The sequence below is a fragment of the Puntigrus tetrazona genome, chromosome 7 (genome assembly GCF_018831695.1).
Source record: "Puntigrus tetrazona isolate hp1 chromosome 7, ASM1883169v1, whole genome shotgun sequence".
NCBI lineage: Eukaryota > Metazoa > Chordata > Actinopteri > Cypriniformes > Cyprinidae > Puntigrus > Puntigrus tetrazona.
Genome location: NC_056705.1, coordinates 35,780,679 through 35,800,673, shown reverse-complemented (window position 1 = coordinate 35,800,673; position 19,995 = coordinate 35,780,679). Strand labels below are relative to the sequence as shown.

Below are 19,995 nucleotides of genomic sequence, written 5' to 3'. Positions count from 1 at the left end.
CTAGTGAATTACTAACCAGAACTTTACAAAAACCTTAAAAATGACTACAGTAATTACTAAAGAGTTATTATAATCTTCACTTTAGAATACTCATCTTAATAATTAGTAACTCTCTCTGAAGTATTTGGTAATATTCGAGTCATTACTAGTGGGTTACCATGACCTTCCCTTTACAATTAACTAAACATTATGTATTATTAATTATTAATTATGAACATAGTAGTTCTTGGGGAGGTATGAAAAAAAATACTGATTAGCTAATACCGCATTCGACTACTTTTACTTACTAATTTATCAATCAGAGTTTCTTGCTAGTTAGTAGTAGTTACTAGAGTGCTGTTGTGTTACTCATGTGTTCTTGTGTAGTTATTCATTCATGATGGAACCGTGTTCTAAAGCGTTACCGGCTGATGCATCAAATATGACACACAATGCAAACTTCTTTATCAGTGGTTCAATAAACCAAAATCATATTCTTACTATTGTTCTATATGTCCGGATCTACACGAAACATCTGCACTACAGGTTTTAGGAATCAACAACATTACAGTTTCTTAAAAGTACATGAAAATGCACTATTTTATTGTCCGTGAATCCTACAGTTTCAAGATTTAATGTTGAGCAAACATTCAATATGCCATAAACATTCCGCCCAGGTCAATTAAGCTGTGAACACATAATAAGACCGACGATGACCTGATCTCGATGACCTTACGTAGACATATTAGATATTTTGATGCTGCCGTCGACTAAATCCTATCGGAAGAGCTAGCATGGCAAGTGGCTTGCATAATAAATAAATAAAATACTCTAAACGTACTGTATTAGATCCTGAGCTATACATATTCAAGATATTTCTAACCTATTGAAAGTCGTTCGACTGGTTTGATGTAGAGCGATTGATACGTTTGCCCTTATCAGGTGACCACAAGAAGAGTTTTTGTTGATGGAAACAGAGTCGTCCGTAATATTCCATCCCTGCAATAAACAGGACTTGCGGTCTACATTCTGTGTAGGCCGGAAGCTCGTTTCTTCTTGGATCCAGTAACACAGAATGAGAACACTTCCAGTCTTCTGTCCCTAAGTCGGGCTCGTCGGTAACACAATCCGAGACGGACTTTGCATAAATACGTAAGAGAGTTTGTTTGCATAGTTGCAAAGTGGCCGCAGAGACAGAGAGAGCGCCAGCGCCGGACCGACTGTGAAGCGCAGCGGTGAACGTCAGTGGTTACCTGCGTGGGCAGACAGACAGCGCCGGTAAATGATCTGTCAGAGCGGAGTGAATGACGAAAGACAGTGTGGAATTACATTTACCTCTCTCTGAGAGTCAGCGCGGGGTTGTTGCTGAGGAAAGAGAGCTGCTGCTCCAGGCTGCAGACGCGAAAGGCCAGGTAACACGACGACAGGATGAGCAGGATAATGCTACGGGACACAAGTCAGACTCGGGTAAACGGCTTGCTTTTCAAATGGAAACAGAAGACCACAACGCTGGAACTATACATCACACGCTTAAAACTGACTAGGAGAGGCTTTATGCATGTTTAGCTGGACACTAGATGGCGGTGTTGTGAGTTTCTTTGTGATTCATATTTGAGGGCATGGAGACTTGGTCGGAAAAAAAAAAAGAAATCACACAAAATTCAGATCATTTTATATCCGTAAATAGTCATTCTAAACAAAAGTCCTAAAAACGATACTATATTGTCCACGAGACTGAAATCTGGCTTTCGCAACTGATGAGCAGAGGATCTGTTCGTTTTTAAAGTTCATTTATGCTCACTGTTATTGTTATTATGATATATTTTGCAAGCACGTACATTAACTTGTCATTGATGTATTTTGATGTGTTTTTTAGGATAGGGCAATATTTGGGTGGAATACAAGTATATGAAAATCTGAATCTGAAAATATGAAAAATAATAATTTATTGATGTAACTGCCCCCAAAAAAGTTGTCCAAATGAAGTCCGTAGCAATGCATATTACAAATCAAAAATTTGGTTATATATATATATATATATATATATATATATATATATATATATATATACACATATATATAAACAAATACATATATATATATATGTATTTGTTTATATATATGTATATATATATATATATATATATATATATATATATATATACAAATTTTTGATTATATATATATGTGATATATATTAAAGGTATATTGCTACAAATATACCTATGCTACTTATTACTGGTTTTGTGGTCCAGATACACATATGATATGCATAATTGTAAAATGTTTAACTGTAATATATTGTTTTAATAGTTAATGTATTTGGTGGGGTGTTTGTTTGAATATTGTTGTTATAATCGTTATAATCTGCATATCTCAGTTTGTCGAGACTGTAGCTTTAATGCATTTCTTCTGGTAACATCTGTTTTATACAGAATAGAGTATTTTTTTCTCACTGTGTGATCCAGTGGACGGTCAGTTCACATGCATGACAGTTTACTTGTCCAGTGAGTTTATCCCTGCCGCAGCACGTAAACTACATAAATCAGGCCACATGACGATGGGGACGGATTACTGGAACAGGTGGACTGGCAAGCAATTGCAAGTTTGTGCGTCCAAATAATGAGAAAATCTCCCCTGCCTCTTGATTTGGTCTATTTATAAAGCGTAGAAAAAAGACTTTTTTACTGAAGTACAGTTAAACGCGAATACTTTTTATCTTTGATTTTCAATCGAAGAACTGGTAACGTGATTTTACGTGTTTGAAAACGACAGAAACCACTGAATTAGGTGTAACTCAGCATACCGTGTAAGCCAGAGTGAGAATGCAAGCGTGACTACATAGTAAAGATTGTCCAGCCAGACTCACAGCAGGATGAAGAACTTTAGTAGCTGGTACTCCATCTGGCCCAGTTCTGGTATGGCCTCCGTCAGGAGGATCTTCTTGGTTTCCAGACTTTGATCTGAAATGGACAGAGCAGTATCACAGGATGAGGAAATGCATGACACATTGATTTAAGTCTCCTTAACGGATTTCATCATAAATTTTATTTATGTATTTATTTATTATATATTATATGCGATCTACCCATAACCCTTCGCCCCAAAAAATGGCTTTTAACATTATACAAACAAGCGTTTAAGAGTATAGCAACTGCGCAGATGCCGGTATTTTAATGTTTTATCTCTACTTTTTAAAATCTCCTTTCGGGCTTAATCCTGTATTGCATAATAGACCCGAGCAGACAGGACCATTCCTGCTTCATGACCACACAACCAGAGAGAACCGGGCACTCACAACATGAGCAGACACATGACGTCAAACTGAAGTGATCAGCTTGTTCCCAAATAGAACAAAATCATTTAATGGACATTTTTTCATTCCATCTGAGAAACGTTTGATAAAACGGGGACATTAGCTGCCAGTCTGATCTGAGGAATTAATCTGCTCACGGCTAATGCGTTTCCCACTGCAGAAATTCACCTGTTTTTACCATCAGCAAGCGCAGCACAAAAATACATTTATAATCTGCAAAGCTGTGAGAAGTTTTCTCTTTCGCCGTTGGGCAGTATGTTATATTCTTATACCATGATCTCATTACACTACATGTTTATTTCAGTAAGTGCTCGCCAAGTTCTTTTCTCACCACAGTATTGGATGTTATGGTTGTAATATATATATATATATATATATATATATATATATATATATATATATATATATATATATATATATATATATATATATATATATATATAATTTATTTTATTATTATTCATTTTAGCAAAAATGTCTATGACTTTCCTATGACATTGTAAGTTCATAATTACAGGAGATTTTAGTTAAAATCACTTTTTAAGCACCAGTTTTTTGAATGAATAGATTTAAAGCAGCATACACATCAACAGACAGACTGTCATCATGCAGCTAAAGTATGCAAGTAATATCTAGCTGATGAAATATTTAGAACAGAAATTAGAAAAAAATCTATTATTACAAAAAAAAAAAAAAATTATTAAAAATTTTATTACATACAGTTTATACCTTCTGACAGCTGTCCTCCACAGTTTTAAAAATTCCCTTTTATTATAATTCCATGACTGTGGGAACCCCGAGTAATTTCCAAAAAAAACATTATGCAGGCCATGCGAAACTTATGCAAATATGCAAAACTGAACATTTCATAACTAATAAAACCCATCATTACTCCTATCAAGGAAGGCAGTGTTTGTGGGGCAATACTAGGATAGATTTTGATTGTCATGTTAATATTATATATACATGCTATTACACATTTCTTATAGGTACTCTGAAAAAAATTAAGAAACCCATAAAACCTTAAGTCAGTATTGCTAGGGCATCATTTCCAAAAAAATATCTAAATACCTTTTTTGGTCAGTCACTCACCCTCCAGAGGCTTATCTGTCTGGAAGGGGGCGTCTACAGCACTCAGGCCGCTGGTGGAGTTTCCCAGTAAGTCAGGAAGAGATGAAGCTACAGATGCCACTGATGGCTTCCTCCTCCACTTCAGCACTGGAGGAAACTCATCTGGTACAGGGAAAACTTCAGGGACGGGGAACTCATCCTACAGCGGCCCATGGATACAAGGTCTAGGTCACACTAAGCATGAACAGCGCCTACTGATAGTGCCATTTTTCATACATCCCAAACATTTGCAGCTTGATTTCAATATTGAGAAACGCCGGAGATTTGTGAAAAACAACCAACACAATTAATTAATTTCAAAATCTAGATTCGCCAACCTACCAGAGATAAAGAGTTGGGTTCCTCCATGTACTGCTTGAGGCTCAGGATCTTCTTCCCATTGACCTAAATGACAGACAGCAGCGTTATAAATGCCCGCTTGTCATTAGACTAACACGGTTTATATATTTTTAACATAATATCCCTGGAGGTACTGACTAAACTCTCACCTGTAGATGTGTGCAGATGCGTCTCAATACGTCATAGACACTATCTCTGGACAGCAGAGACACAAACACGTACTGTGGGTGGAGAGGACACAGACATAGTGTAAACAGAGACTACGATGCACGGTGGATGTGGCATGTTCGCTTATATTCCTACTAAAAAATCCAGCTATAGATGTATTTTTAAACATGCTGGTTTCAGAGTAGACGCAGCTGGTCTTTAGATGCTCAAAGCCGGGGCTGAATAGTGGAAAATCTTGGACCTTCAGAAAACACAGCTTCTTTATGACCTTAAGCTGGCGCAACCTTGTTATTTCTACACAACACTTTACCCTTGACTGTCAAGTCAACCATCTTGGACCGCACTCTTAAAAATAAAGTTTTCAAAAAGGGTTTTTTCACAGTGATGCTAATATATAGAAGAACTACATTAAAACACATTTAAATAACGTAAAGAACCTTCTTCCAGTCTAAAGGCGCGATTATCACCTGCAGTGTGAGAGACTCATACCTGGAGTGTAAAGACAAACCACTTTGATTTAATTTAACAATAGCCACATATAATCTCACTACCAGGAAATGGATCATATTTTAGGGAACACTATGAGTGCATGAAAGCCGATCTCATGTGGGGGAAAGGCTTTATGGATTAGTATAAAACAAATGCAACCTTCAATGGAGTCAAAAAAGAATGAAATCATGTGCACATGAATGACATAATATACTCAATAATTTACGACTGTCGCATGCATGTTCACACAAAAAACATTTGAAAAGTATGTTTACATACGGCAGTGGTACAAGTTTTTGCTTCCATTAGAAATATTTGCAGTTAGCTTCATGCAAATTACTTCATTATTTGAGACATGCCATGTATAAATAATGTACAGTATATAGGTAGTGCATAAGAGATGCAGGTGTAGTCACTTGTTTATAAACCTGCATGAAAGAATTGTCACCATTCAGACTTTACGGTTTAGATATTTTGTATCTATAACTTAAATGCACAGTAGTGGTTGCAATTACAACTGCCTACCTAGGGTTTTACCAGGTGCACTTCAAAGTAGCTATATTCATTTTTCAAAATGTCCATTTTGCTCTGCTTTCACTGTATAGGAAATAAATGACTGCCTTAAAGAATTCTAGAATTACTGACTATTCACAGGCATTAATCCTCAAAAGACTGCTTTCATCTGCTATATTTCACAAGCTCTTCAGTAATGCGAACTAACTAAAGCCTTATCTGAAAATAATTTAATGCTGAGTCCACTAACACAACCAAAGGAAAGAAAAATGTCAGCGAATTTCCTCTTTAGATTAACAAGATTAAATGGAAGTCTGCAATCACAAGACCTCAAAGTGAATTCACACATTTCTCATCAAATACTTTCAAGACTTATTATCTGAGCTACGCTAGCCATATTTATAGCTGTATACTCTTTCTACAGTAAAGACCTTATCTTCATTTATTGAAATTTCAGGAGATAAACATCGTCCTCTGGAAAAAAACGAACCCTTTTCTGAGGTTTCAAGGCTAGGAATACCGAACAATACACAAACCGTGAACAGATTTGTAAAGATACTAGAGTCTGCAAAACAAATCTTTTCAAGAGATTTCAATATGATCTCAAATGTTTCTTATTAGATTTCTACAACACCAAATTATCTGAGCTGCGTTATTCAGTCAATTTCTATTCGTCGGCAAGAAACGTCAGTTTAGAAGAAACGTCACGAGACGTAAAATTTGATCTCCAGTACGTTGACTGAGCTGTAAAAGCACAATTGCCAAATAATAATTCATAAAACCATAATATCCGATAACAAATCAATACACTGCGCTGGCCAGTTGCCAGAATACTAAATAATGGTCTTCCTTCCAAAACCAGTCTCACCTCACTGACAAGAATCAACTAAAAAGGTACAGATGCTGACAGTTGTGAGACGTGCTGACCGAAGACGTAGATTCATCTCGGTGTTGCATCTATTTGCATTTTCACTGTTTTGCAGCAGTGCCACAGCACATGCTGACTAAGCTTTGTATTTCAATCTGCCGGTCGATGACCTGGAACCCAGCAGAAACGCACCTTCTGACTGCTGTCTGTGGTGATAGCCAAGCCATTGGGAACCAGACCTGCTGTCTTATGTTTCTTCACCAACCGCACGGAGGCAACAGGAATGGCCACCTGAGAGGCAAGAGAAAGTCGCAGAAAAAAAAGGAAAAAGTTCCTTGTTTCAAAGTCCATCTTAACTTACAAATTCTTGCACACAACATTTTCCCTCTCAAGGATGGAAACTGGACCGGCTAAATCTAATTACTAAATAACGCGGTGCACAAAGGAGCGATATAACATTACGCTTAATTCAGCGCAAGAAACTGCAATGTGGCACAAGGCCAAAAGTACACAAAAACACCAGTCATTCTGTGACCATTCCTTATGAATTTGTTAATTAGGTCTATTAGTTCTATGTGAGTTCGTTATGATGCTAAAATTGTACTACCTAATAACAAAAAACAGTTGGTTTTGTGTTGTTTCCTGGGTCATTTTGCCATTGATCTCCACAATATTTCGAATGTATGACATTTAATAGGCTTGTGTATATATTCATGTATACAATATTTGCATTAACAGTATTACAATACAGACAGTGCACTGAAACTGATACTTTCACAATGTGCTCAGACATTTACATACAGGCCTTAGTACTTTGGATACTGTGGGAAAATATAATCTGATATGACATTCGGTTTTCCAATAAATATTTTAAAAAATGCACTATTTTCCACCTTTTTCTTGGGTACGAACTTTCTAGCAACGATCACCAGCGCAGATGTGACGCTCACCTTGATGTCTTTACCGAAGAGGTTGGCATAGAAACACAGCCAGTTTCGAGAGATGTAGAGTCGGCCTTGCAGCAGGATGTCTCGCAGCAGGGCGCAGGAGTAAACTAAAGGACGGGTCATAAGTGCACTTATACAAGAGATCTGCAAGTCATGCAAGCCGATACTCAACAGCATCAAACTCTGACGTCTCGATCTAGACCAAAGCGTCTTGATATCAGTATCAGACAGATGTATATTAACAAACATCGGGACGAACACGAAATTCATTTTGGTCCAAGTTTTGGACATTTAAAATTGAAACAGAAAAGTTGACACAAGCCTGAAGAACATCACCAATCAAAAAGAAAATGACTGACCACATGAACAACTGATTAATATGATACAATAATATAATCAGGTTTTATAGATAGATATGTAAATTATATTAAATTATAAAATTGTTATGCATATATCGTTATGTAATATTTTATTGTTAAATATATTGTGTACAATAATAATCACCAATCAATAAACAAATCAATGACACAGAGCACATGAGCAACTGATTAATATAATATAATTAGATATCTATTAGAGATAGATAGATAGATAGATAGATATAGATCGATTTTATATACAATAAATTGTCACTATATTATAATATAATATAATATATATAAGTATGATATGAAGCATTTATGAATAGTTCACTAGTAGTAACTGTAAACTAGTTTTCAGACATTTGCCCCCCTATATAATGAACATTTTATTAACACAGGATCTGATTTCAAATGAAATGAAACTATTTTAAAACAACTGCAAGATGTTACCGAGGAAGCTAGAGCGGCACTATCAAAATAATTATTTGATCCTTTCACAAGGTCACTTTACAAGGAGCGGCGAGATGCAGCAAACTAAGACGTAAGGGAGGTTGCAGTGGAAGGAGAGCGATCACAAACTTACCTTTCATCAGGAGCTCCTCTTTGGGAACGCTCTGGAAAAGCTTGTGGTACTGCGCATTGTACTTGCTGACGGTCTGCGAGGAAGTAGAGGAAAGAGAAATCAGCTGCTTCGCACAGCTCTTCTGCAGCCTGGCTCTTTCTCGTAAGGGATGTGAGCTCTGCACCAAGCTGAGCATGCTGACACGACACAAACACTCCACACCGACCGAGACGCAGCCTCGCAGAGCCCCTCTCCACTGTCCCGGGACCCGAAAGCCAACTTAGCTCCGTCCTCTTCCTGTGAGCTAACACAGCGTTTCTCCTTACTTTAGAATCGTCTCTCTTCCTCTCTCTCTCTCTCTCTTTCTCTCTCGCTCTCTCTCTTTCTTCACTGCCCCGTCACAGACACGCAGCAGAAACACCCACTGCACCTTGACGGAAAAAAACTTGTGGGCTTGTTTCTAGCACATTTGTCTTCACCGGCGTTCTCTCTTATTATTGCTTCCTGCAGCTTAGAGCGTTTCAGAGCACACTGATGCACAGCAGATCATTAGGATGATGGATGTTCATTATGTAGATGGGCTGATCCAGTCCAATTTTTAACCCTGCTCATACGACTACACTGTCTGTTCACAAGCTGTAATAAAAGCAATATGTCTTAAATCTATAAGCTAAGGGCCCGGAGGCGCAGTGTGACAGTATCTTTCATGGTGAACTACACTCACGCTTCCTGAGTAGCAAAGCTGTGGTAACAGAATCTAGTCCAAGACAAGCAACAGCATTTGGACACTTAAGTCCAAGAAGTAAAAATGCAAGAAAGTCGTTAATCATGCTGTTTCGTTAGGTATCAAGATATTAAACCAAGTGGCAACAACAAATTAATTTATTGTTGGTAAAAAACACAGTGACATCTTGTCAAATGTTACTGGAATATTATCATACACTTACATAAATGTGTGACGCAGTAATGGTACACAAATAATTACGAAGAACTGGGAAGTAATGCATTGAAATAAAACATACTCCAAGCAACTGTTTAAAACCTGTTTTGAAGTGGTTAAGTGTTGTGTGTTGAGGGGAAGTGATTTTGTACATCCCTTAAAAATAACTATGACACCAGATGGCTAAAAATACTTAAGAAAAGGCTGTCATTCATTGGATGTGGTGTATTTTCCACCTTGTGGCAACTAAAGAAATACGTTTATTGCCCACAAAACAAAGAGGTTTTGCTTATCGGATCTCAATAAAGAGATTCGATTTTGATCATTTTTGAGATAATATTTCGTTGATGTTTATGACCCGAGGTCAAGGTTTAGCTAGCTAGCATGGTCCCATTAACCCATGAACTGCTCTTCTTTCTTGGTTACTGCCATGAAACAGAAGACATGGGACAATATTTCATCGTATAGAAAATATATTAAAATGCTTAAAAAGGTTTTATGTATTTTTAAAGTGTTAAAACTGTTTTGTTTTTTGCTCACTGTATTTATAAGTTGGACAAACTGATATCGAACTGTATGTCATCTGGTACTTACAGATCCACGGTAGCATTTCTTCACGTCCTCATATGACAGATCATCTATCAGGTGCACCCTGTGATACGGAAAGAATCATGTAAGAGGATCTGGAAAATATTAACCTGAATATCCAACACGATGCAGTTCATATAAGAACGTTATGGTAAAAGCACATAAAGTGAACTAAGCTTAAAAACAGCCTTGTTAACCTCAGGGGGAATTCATGACAGAGAATATCCCCAGCCCCGCAAATCCTATAACATAAAGCTTATGACTTTGACACTAATAATGTTTCCAGAGAAGAGCTCAAGGCATTCATGAAACAGTACTGATTTTTGTTAGACATATTGGTAACACTTTCTATGAAGCATTATAATACATTATAGGGGTGCTCTTAAGGCATTATAATTACTTTGTGGTTATGATTTTGAGTATGATATATACCGTATTTTTCGCATGCTGTGAGGTTAATGTTAATTTTGCTGCTAGCTAGTTTAAGATCAGGTGTAATACTTCCAAATGAAAAAATTATAAATATTCACATTATAAATATGTGAAATCTAATACATTCTAACTAAAGTGGATGCAAAGTGTTAGCATTGTGTTACAAATCATCATGATCTTAAAAGCTATAACCACAAAATGTAAATAAAACTGTTATTATGCTTACTTATGTAACGATAGAACGTATTACAATTTAGAATAATTATTCATTCGTTATAATGCCCTAAGGACACCCTTATAATATAATATAAGCATCACTGAGTTTTGTTAGGAAACCATTCATTTTGTTGTTTTTTTTACATAAAATTAACATTTTATTTTTATGGTGTCTGCAAACTATGATAGATTGTAGTAAAACTGAATGCCATCCGTTTGAGCTAGTAGAAGATCTCAGTGGCCAAATTGGCTGGTGATTGAATAAGATCACTTCGAACCTAGTTTAGAAAAGCTGCTGACGATGAGAGACGTTGATTGCTAAGTGCTGGCCTCGCTAACTTACGAGCTACAGGTTTGACGTGTCAACTTTTGAAGCCGGACCACCGGGGTGGGGAGACCTGATGTACTTCACCTTCAAAACTCTGCTGCAGTGGGAACATCCCGATAAAAAAAATGTCAACTTCAACGATGGCCCAGAATGGAGTAATGACAACTAATGAGGCTATCAGAAATTAGATTACAAAATGATCAGTCATTCTGGACGCTAACTCTCTTTATTGCATGGCCTTTAAGAGAAAGCTGTGGAAGCGCAGGCACGTGGCCAAGAGTGCAGCGGACAGTCCTCTGGCACAAACGCACATTTTCCTCTATCTCACTGTACTGCTGCTGACAGGACAAATGCATCTGTTAAGCTTTTACCATCATTCAACATAACAGGGAACACCGCTACACCCACACTCGTGAACAGAAACATGTTTCTTTTCACACATCATTGTTCCTGCGAAGATAATATTATGTCCCCTTAGGCCGCTATACTGTTTCCGCTGCACTGTGCTGCTGTATCCAATAAAAATGAACATCTGAGTCTATTACAGATGATCCTATATTGCTTTTGTCGCCGTTTGAGCAGAGAAACGATGCCTCATGTAACGGAGTTGCTAACATCTGCACGCTTTATTTAAATAATAAAAACAAATCAGCAGCAGCATCTCAGTAGTGTGCGGAACACAATATGCTATGCGAAGCAACATGCGATGTGGTTTCCTGTGTGGTTGAGTTAGTCTTGGCCATGTTCAGAATGGCAGTCTACCCACTTAATGTGAAGGAATATGGCGTGCAGGAAATATGAACTGCCTGTATACAGTATGCATTACAAGTCTATTATATTTGTAGTTTTTTAGTATTGGTAGTGTATTTTGCCTTGGATGAAATATTTATTGAAAAACCAAGTGTTCCTTTTCCCCATCTTCCTAAGTTGTTGCCTTTGTCAGTACATCATAAATGCACATCCTGGTCGTTCGCCCCCAAAAAAGAAAATAATTTGCATACCCTTATATGTCTCTACTTTGTGACTTTCTTTCGTCTGTGGAAAGTAAAAGAAGATATTTTAAACTATTCATGCAGTGGACATGACCAAATCTGTTCGGTTGCCAACATTCTTCAAAGTATCTTCTTTCATACCAGTATGGAACAACATACCAGTGAGAAAATAAGATCACGCTTTATTAAGTGGCCTTAACTACTATACATAAAAAACAAGTACAATATATGAATTGTTTTCATACTGTATTGGAAAACATTTTTGCTGCTACTGAGATGGGACACAGGTGAAAGGTTAGGGACAGGTTCTAATCTCTGTCTCTTGGTAAATCTGTATATTGGCCATTAGCTGCTCCTGAATATTTAATTAGGTTGGCCTGCAAGTCAACGAGGCTTATGAGGATTATAAATATTTATTTTAAATAAATTCATAGTGGTTGTAGTTTTTTTCAAGGCAATATTTTTCATACTGAAGATACCAGATATTCAGTATCCTAGCATACATATTTTATAGCTCTAACAGTACTGGAAGTAAAGGAATCTCCCAAAAAAACGAATAGCTTGCTAAAAATGTAAATTCCAAGGCCATCCATTATGTACATTTTTGGAGTGGAATGGGTCCTGTGGGAATCAAGGCAATGAATCCTCTGCAGTGAATGGGTGCCACCAGAGCGAAAGTCATAAAAACGTCACAATAATCCACAAGTGGTCAACATGACTCCAGTCCATCAGTTAATGTCTTATAAAATGACAAACTGCAAGTTTGTGATAAACAAATCCATCAATAAGGTGTTATATGAGTCAGTAATTCAGTATAACAGACCATTTCCTGTTATACTTTCACATCGAAATACCGCAAAATCTGTCTAGAACTTTTCTTGCTTCTTGCTAATCAACTAGATCATGAGCACGCAGTTATTCTCTTCACAAAACGTTAACTGATGAACTGGAGTCATGTGGATTACTGTGTTTCTTTTTTATCAGCTGTTCTCATTCTGATGGCACCCATTCACTACAGAGGATCCGTTGGCGAGCGATGTTTACCGGTCAAATATAGCGCTATAATCCGCTCCGATGAAAAACTCATCTACATCTTGGATGACAGCGAGTTGAAATAGGCTTTGCTCTAGCATCACGGCATATACAGAGAATCTTTAAAGACATCTGTGTCTCACATCAATAACCATTCATTCAGCAGCCTCAAGCCATACTTTTAAATTCAAGATTGTCTTTGCTATTTAAGGATTCTGCTTGCAAATACCATAAAAACGACAGAGGATATAAATAGAGGAATTTTACAACTGCTACTGCGCGTTTTGTTCTATCCAGACATGAGTCACACGCTCTTATTATGCTGGGCCCTGGCGTATGGTGACTGCAGCGTGTCACAGTTGCAGGCTCATCTTGCCCTGCCTGCGGAGGTGGAGAGTTACCAGACTGGCAGGGTGTCTGTGTGCCCTTGGCTGAGGTTCTGCATAGGCAGGCTGATTAACAGCCAAAATGCATCTAGAGCCAGAAAGGGAATACGTCCCAGCGGCGGTGTACTGTCAATAATTCATCTAGATGCAAGTAAAAGGGGATAAAGATCGTCAAACTTGGATTTTGACGGAGGAAACACAATACAGCCTTTGTGATACTGAGCTGTTAAGTCATTCCGCCCCGCGGACGTCAGCTTTCTGAACAGAACGGATGACTGTGCGAGCACATGATATAGTGTTCGGCTAAACCCCATCTGGAAACATTCCTACAATTGCGCTCTGCCACAGAACAGGCTTATATAAGAAGCACGCTACGCATGGAATCTGCCATAGAGCGAGTTAGTGTCAGTCCTAAAATAAAATTCTTGAATAATTTAATACAAATGGGGTCACTCCACCCCGAAAATGAACGTTTGGTCATTAGTCGTCGTTCCAAAGCCATAAAAGCTTAGTTTGTCTTCATGACACAATTGAAGATGTTTTTTAAAAACCGGGAGGCTTATGAATAAGGCTATACTCACACTTGGCGTTTTTTGGGGGTAAGTGAACTGTGAAAAGTGATGGGAAAAGCTGCATGCTTTTAAAAATAGTCCATAATACTGCTTTCTCCAATGAAAATGTCCATCCCAATTCCACTGACACATATGTTTAGAACAAACATATTCCGCTCCTGATTCAGAAAAGATGACTTTTTTTTTGTCTTAGATAGAGGACTCATTTAAAGTTAAAAAGTCTTAATGATGGATTTGTTTGTTACAAACATGCAACTTTTTGCCTCATAGGATGTTAACTCATTACGTCTGTTCTCCAAATAACTTGTGAAAGTGAAAGTGACACCGAAGCCTAACCGAAACATCTTTTGTAAACTCCACACGCAAAGGCCATCTGACTAAGCCAGAAGTCGAACTGTAGACACCAAGCCAAGACCACCAAAATACTTTAAACTTTCAAAACTGTTTAAAACCAGATTGTATAGAGGCGAAGTTGAGTCTGCTTTTACCAGTCAAGCCGTAACTTGCCTGAAGTGCACGTCATCGTCCTTTGAGGGCTCTGACTGATCTTGAGGAGTTAAGAGCCCGACATCTTCAGCCTGATCCTGATGATCGCTCATGTTCTTAGGCCTGCAACACACACACAAACAAAACTACGCATCACGCACACTTCTAATGAGCAAACGCGAAAATTTAGTATTTTCCCACTGCAAAAAAAAGCAACTGCTATTTCGGGAGTGCAATTAAAAAGGTGTGATAAATGGACCACTGCTGCACTACTGTCACATTAACACTGAATGCTGCTTGGGTCTATTCACTCCCTTGTTATGTTTAATTGGGAAGCTTCATTAGGCTGGAGTTTGAGTCATCTGTGCGTGTGCACTGACAGACCGTTTCCTGTTTTTGAAGGTCACACCATTTGATCCGCTGCTTAATGCACCCCAGAGAATTAACGCACGCTGCTACGTCGCACATACGCAGCTGGTGTGCTGCACCTCCAAATCGCTTAACTAGCAGTTATCCTGCTGGCATAGAGATAAATGCATCTACAGGACAAGAAATGAGAGGAGGGCAAAGTGCAAGGTCTGCAAACATACTATGTTTTTTTTTTAAATACAAAGAGAAATACATAGGCGAGAGGATAATGCTAAAGCAGTGAGATGTGTTTATTTATATATTCTTCATTATATATTTTTTCATGACCTTTTCACTCCCACTGATCCTTAGAATGAGGGGCATTTTGCGCTGCTGTGTCTTTAAAAAAAGCTTTCACTTCACACAGCAGCATTTCCTGTTTTGACTGCTGTATCACACTTTACCAATGAATCATCTACTAATTCATCTACTCAAATCCATCAATAAAGCAGATTATTTAAATGAACAGTGTTGTAGTGATAATGTGATATTACTAAAAAAAATACAAAAACTTACTAAACATTTAGACGTGATCTGACCCCATATTTCTCGTTTTTTGATCTGCTTTTTTTCACACAAACGCAAACACACACACACACACACACACACACACATATATGTATATATATTATATGTGTATATGTGCATAAAATATAAAAATTTGTGTGTGTCTTTAGCAAGATGACAAAGCAACGTTTTAATTTTTTCTCATTTTGTATATTTTTATTTATAGTTAACTACATTAAAAAATAAAACTAAAGAGTAAACCTTTATATAAACAAAAATACAGAATCTTAAAATTTATTTTAAATAGAAGAAAAGAAAACATAACATACGAATATAATCTATTTAAAATAACTTCTGGTATAAAATATTAGTAAAATGATGGAAATTGATCAAATTAAATAGTTAATTATACAATGGAAATTTCAACATATTAAATCTCCATATTATATTTAAATATAAACATATTATATTATAATCCTGTAAAAACTATTGCTATTAGTGTTTAAAAAATAATACCATAAATAACATAATAATAACACCTGCATTCTGTACTCACAGATAACTAGAAAAAGGGATGTACAAATATCTTCACTTTTTTTACTTAAATAAAATAAAAAAATAAATAAAAAGTGTATTTATTCATCTGTTTTAAATCATATACCAAATATATAATCATATAAATTTGAATGTAACATTGCAGTCATGTGACCTTCATCAGGTATTGTTGCCTAAACAAACTATTTTTATTTTTATTATATTTTTTAATTTTATTTTAATTAATATAGAACAAATTGTATTATTCTTATATGCTGTTTCCTCAAATCAAAAAAGCTTAAAATAAACAGCTTTTTAATTACTGCAGAATTACCAGAAACGTCTACATGTGGGGCCTGGAGTCTAAAAGATTGATAACCACTGATTATATAGAGCGCATTATCTGTACACTGATAAACATCACAGCTGCGTTTCTGAAGAACTTTCAGGGGAAGCCATGCTTCATGCATAATCTTAAAAGCATCGCAGACCAAAACAGGCATCATTGGCGTGTAAAAGGACAATGGAGTGTTGATGTATTCATCTGTCTGGTGCTGAAGGCCAGCTCGCATCAACACATCCCATAGCTCTATGTTCTCAACATTTGCTTTCATAGAACTATCAACTGTTTTATTTCATCATATGAGGCCTTTATTAGTGACAGAGCTGTCCTAAATGTGAAAGGTAAACGAGAGCCCCTCTTCTTCCTCTCTATATATTAGTGTGTGTTTACTAGACTGTAACATCACAGGATAAATGCTAATCCATTTAGCCAAATCAACTTTAGCCTACAGGCACAGAAGCCTCTCTTAAAGGCACACCGCCAGTTTTTTGAAACCTGGCAATGACACTGATTACAGAACTGGCACATGCTGGAAAAAAAAAGGCAGGAATGCTCGAGTAGGGAGAATTTAATATATCAGTGCATGTTCGCAACTCGTAAGGTGCAATGAGCCACGAGCCATAGTAAGCAAAACACTCAAAAATAAACTAATAATTATTAAAATAATAAAAGAAGTGCTATAATTTGTTGATGTTAATGGTTTACAGCGGGCAATGACAGGAGGTTGGCTGTATTTGTGTAATGGGCCCTCAGGGGGGTTCACAGCAATAACAGAGAGGCAGCTGTACTGCAGGAGGCTAATGGGCCCATTCTCATGTACATCTGCAGGCTGTAACTGCACCCCAGGCAGTTGACACACAAGAGAGCTTTCTGATGGATACTTTGCAAGCCATTCATGCTGAATTATGCCATTTTTTTTTTTCCCGCACTGTATTGTGGACGTGCAGGTAGGAAGACACCTGTGTGATGTTTTTTCGTTAGTAAAAGCCAACAGTTAACCTGAGGAAAAACGAGGACGGCCGCTCCTCCTTTCATTTTGACAAAACGTTTAGCTTCCCTTTCCCTTGTAAACACGTGAACGTATTTTCTGTAAGTTACTCCATTTATTGTTAATACGAAACCATATTTGTGTCACGTTATTTTTGTGGAGTCATATCTCATGATGGTCAATATGGCGACATATCACTGTAAAGAATTTAGAAGACTCAGTGGACTCTCCCTGTGAGTGACCTACATTACCGTCTTAACTCAGTCTTAGCTCCTGTGGGCCTCTTCCACTGCCCTTTCCATTTATAAACATATAGGCTGGTGCTTTATATCAAATTTGTATGGAGTGGATATTCTTTGACTAACTATTTCTGTCAGTGTTTAATTGTATAGCTACACAGACCAGGTGTAGGCCACTCAGATGACACATGTCTGGCTTAAATTTAAACTGGTGTGACAAATTATAAATAGGCTTAATAGATTTTATAGCAGCCTAAACTTTTAAATATCACTATTTCAAGGCTTCCGAGCGAATTAACATAATAATCATAGCTTACGTTAAACGATTATTTATTATTAAATTTGAAAAAAATTATAATAAATCACGTGCTCGACTGCTAAGCGACATTGCGACTTGGAGCATAAATTTGGCTAACATTAATTAACTCAATTAGCGTGCAGTCACAGACGTGCGTAGGATTTTGATATGTATTTCACTCTATATTTTTTTAACGGCTTGGCTCAGACTTTGGAGTTTTAGGAATTTACTCGTGTGGAACGGGGTCAAGGCAAGTCGAAGTTAATTTAAATGCGTGTAAAATTCAAGTACTTTGGCTGTGAACGAACCAATACGCGCGCACCGATCGAACTAAATCCACGCGAACGACCATCTAATCCTCAACCGTCTCAGCGCGCGCGCGCGCAAACAATATTTGCGAATTCAAAACAGAAGACGTCACCACGTTCGCCGATACGGTTGAGAAACCGCGCTGGTCGCCACGTACCTGACGGACGGGAAACATCCGAAGCCTCGCTCGACGTATCCCATAGAGGTGTGTCAGCGTGAAGCGAAAGCCACCATCGCCGGTGTTATGATAGTCCGAGCTCATAAAAGGTCATAAGCGTGATAGCGTGCGTTATGTAGCTCGACGGCGTCTTATGAGAGCCGTAGCGTCAGCGGCATTAGAGACTCGTGGTGTTATTAGGAAGCTTCAGGAACTCTCGCTGGATTTGCTGCTCGGTACGAACGCACACACACACACACACACACACACACACACGCATACATTACACGGGCTGACTGACTGACTAGAATCTGAATTAATACCCATTGGCTCGTTAAAACATTCATTTTCCTATTCCAGCAACTTTCGACAAGGGCCGACCAATCCTAATAACCACGGAGTAACCGTTGTATGCAAACGTGTGAGGAAATAGATCCGTGTGGCTTTTTAAGTTTTCACACCAGAGGTCGTATTTAAAAAAAAAAAAAAAAAAAAACGTTTATAGCTTATCCTAACGTCAAAGAAAATTGCGTTTTAAAAACGAAGTAGTTGTCGGACATGGAAGCTAAGATTTAAAACCAAGAGAACGCATGTACACAGCAGAGATTTTGCAAATTGAAACGTTCGGAGATCAGAATCAAAGTTACACGATGACTTAGGCACGAACTCAAAGCATGAACTACAGAGATCAGTCGAGCTTTTAAAGTTCAGCATTAATAAAATACGCATTTATAGGCCAACAGCCAGTACACTTGCTATTATGCATTTGAGCGGGTTTATTGAGAAACACAACTCTTGAGACATCTCGGCCCTCACCGGTGACGGGTTCGACAGGTCCTGGTGCTGTGACCATGGGGGCGTCTCTGCGGCTCAGGCCCCTCCGCTGAAGGAGCCTCAGAACTGGCTGCGTATATAGTGCATCCCATGAAATCCCAGATGTCCAGTGCAGACTTGCTAAGCAGCAAGAAGAAAAGTGTACTTCCATGCCCTTGCAGGATATCAGAGGAAAAGTCATTGCCTCAGCGTCTCCCTGCCTCCTTCCCCTCCCCCTCCCGGCAGCGATAATCAGATTTTACATTTACACTCCACAAAATCATCCCCGCATAATCTCCACTTCTGCATCACGTTGCATATAAAAGCGCCTTTTGTTAAGAGACAAAGCACTTTACACAAGCTGAAAGGGCTTTAGGGTTCTTACTGTGCAAATACTCAGATGATTCGAAACAATTACCCTTTCAGACATTTCATTGTTGTCATATGACAGTCTAACAGCATTAGAGCAAGTGAATTAAAATACCACGGATTTGGAATTTCATGCATCCAAGATATTTAACGGTGAAGCTCCTGCAATATTTCCAGCAACTGAGGAAAAAAAGCCTGCATATTTCATGGAAAATAAGTCAATGACAATTCTTCAGTGCATATAAAATTTTCTAGGTTTTCATTGACTAACCTTCATTGCATAACCTCTATAAAATGCTTTTTTTTAAAAAAACATCCAGAATTCATCTGGAATGGGGTAACGAATGAATAGGAAAACACTGTTACAGTGGAATTGGGTGTCCT

General features: G+C 37.7%; 1 protein-coding gene across 4 annotated transcripts; it reads right to left on the bottom strand.

Annotated features, from left to right (window-relative positions):
• Positions 1–427: 427 nt before the first annotated feature.
• Positions 428–19,448, bottom strand: gramd2aa (GRAM domain containing 2Aa). 4 transcript variants are annotated; one of them, XM_043245916.1, is made up of 12 exons: positions 19,246–19,448; positions 14,668–14,769; positions 10,209–10,266; positions 8,696–8,768; positions 7,754–7,857; positions 6,996–7,094; positions 4,915–4,986; positions 4,748–4,810; positions 4,388–4,565; positions 2,849–2,942; positions 1,315–1,422; positions 428–1,232 (listed from the first exon to the last, which is right to left on the bottom strand). In XM_043245916.1, the coding sequence occupies exons 1-12, from the start codon at positions 19,353–19,355 to the stop codon at positions 1,229–1,231; spliced, it is 1,065 nt and encodes a 354-aa protein (XP_043101851.1). In that variant the 5' UTR covers positions 19,356–19,448; the 3' UTR covers positions 428–1,228. The 4 variants fall into 4 exon arrangements, 3 of the variants coding, with proteins under 3 accessions (XP_043101851.1, XP_043101853.1, XP_043101852.1); XM_043245918.1 differs by lacking the exon at positions 19,246–19,448 and adding an exon at positions 18,430–18,671; XM_043245917.1 differs by lacking the exon at positions 428–1,232 and having other exon boundaries at positions 1,311–1,422; positions 19,246–19,425.
• Positions 19,449–19,995: the final 547 nt, after the last annotated feature.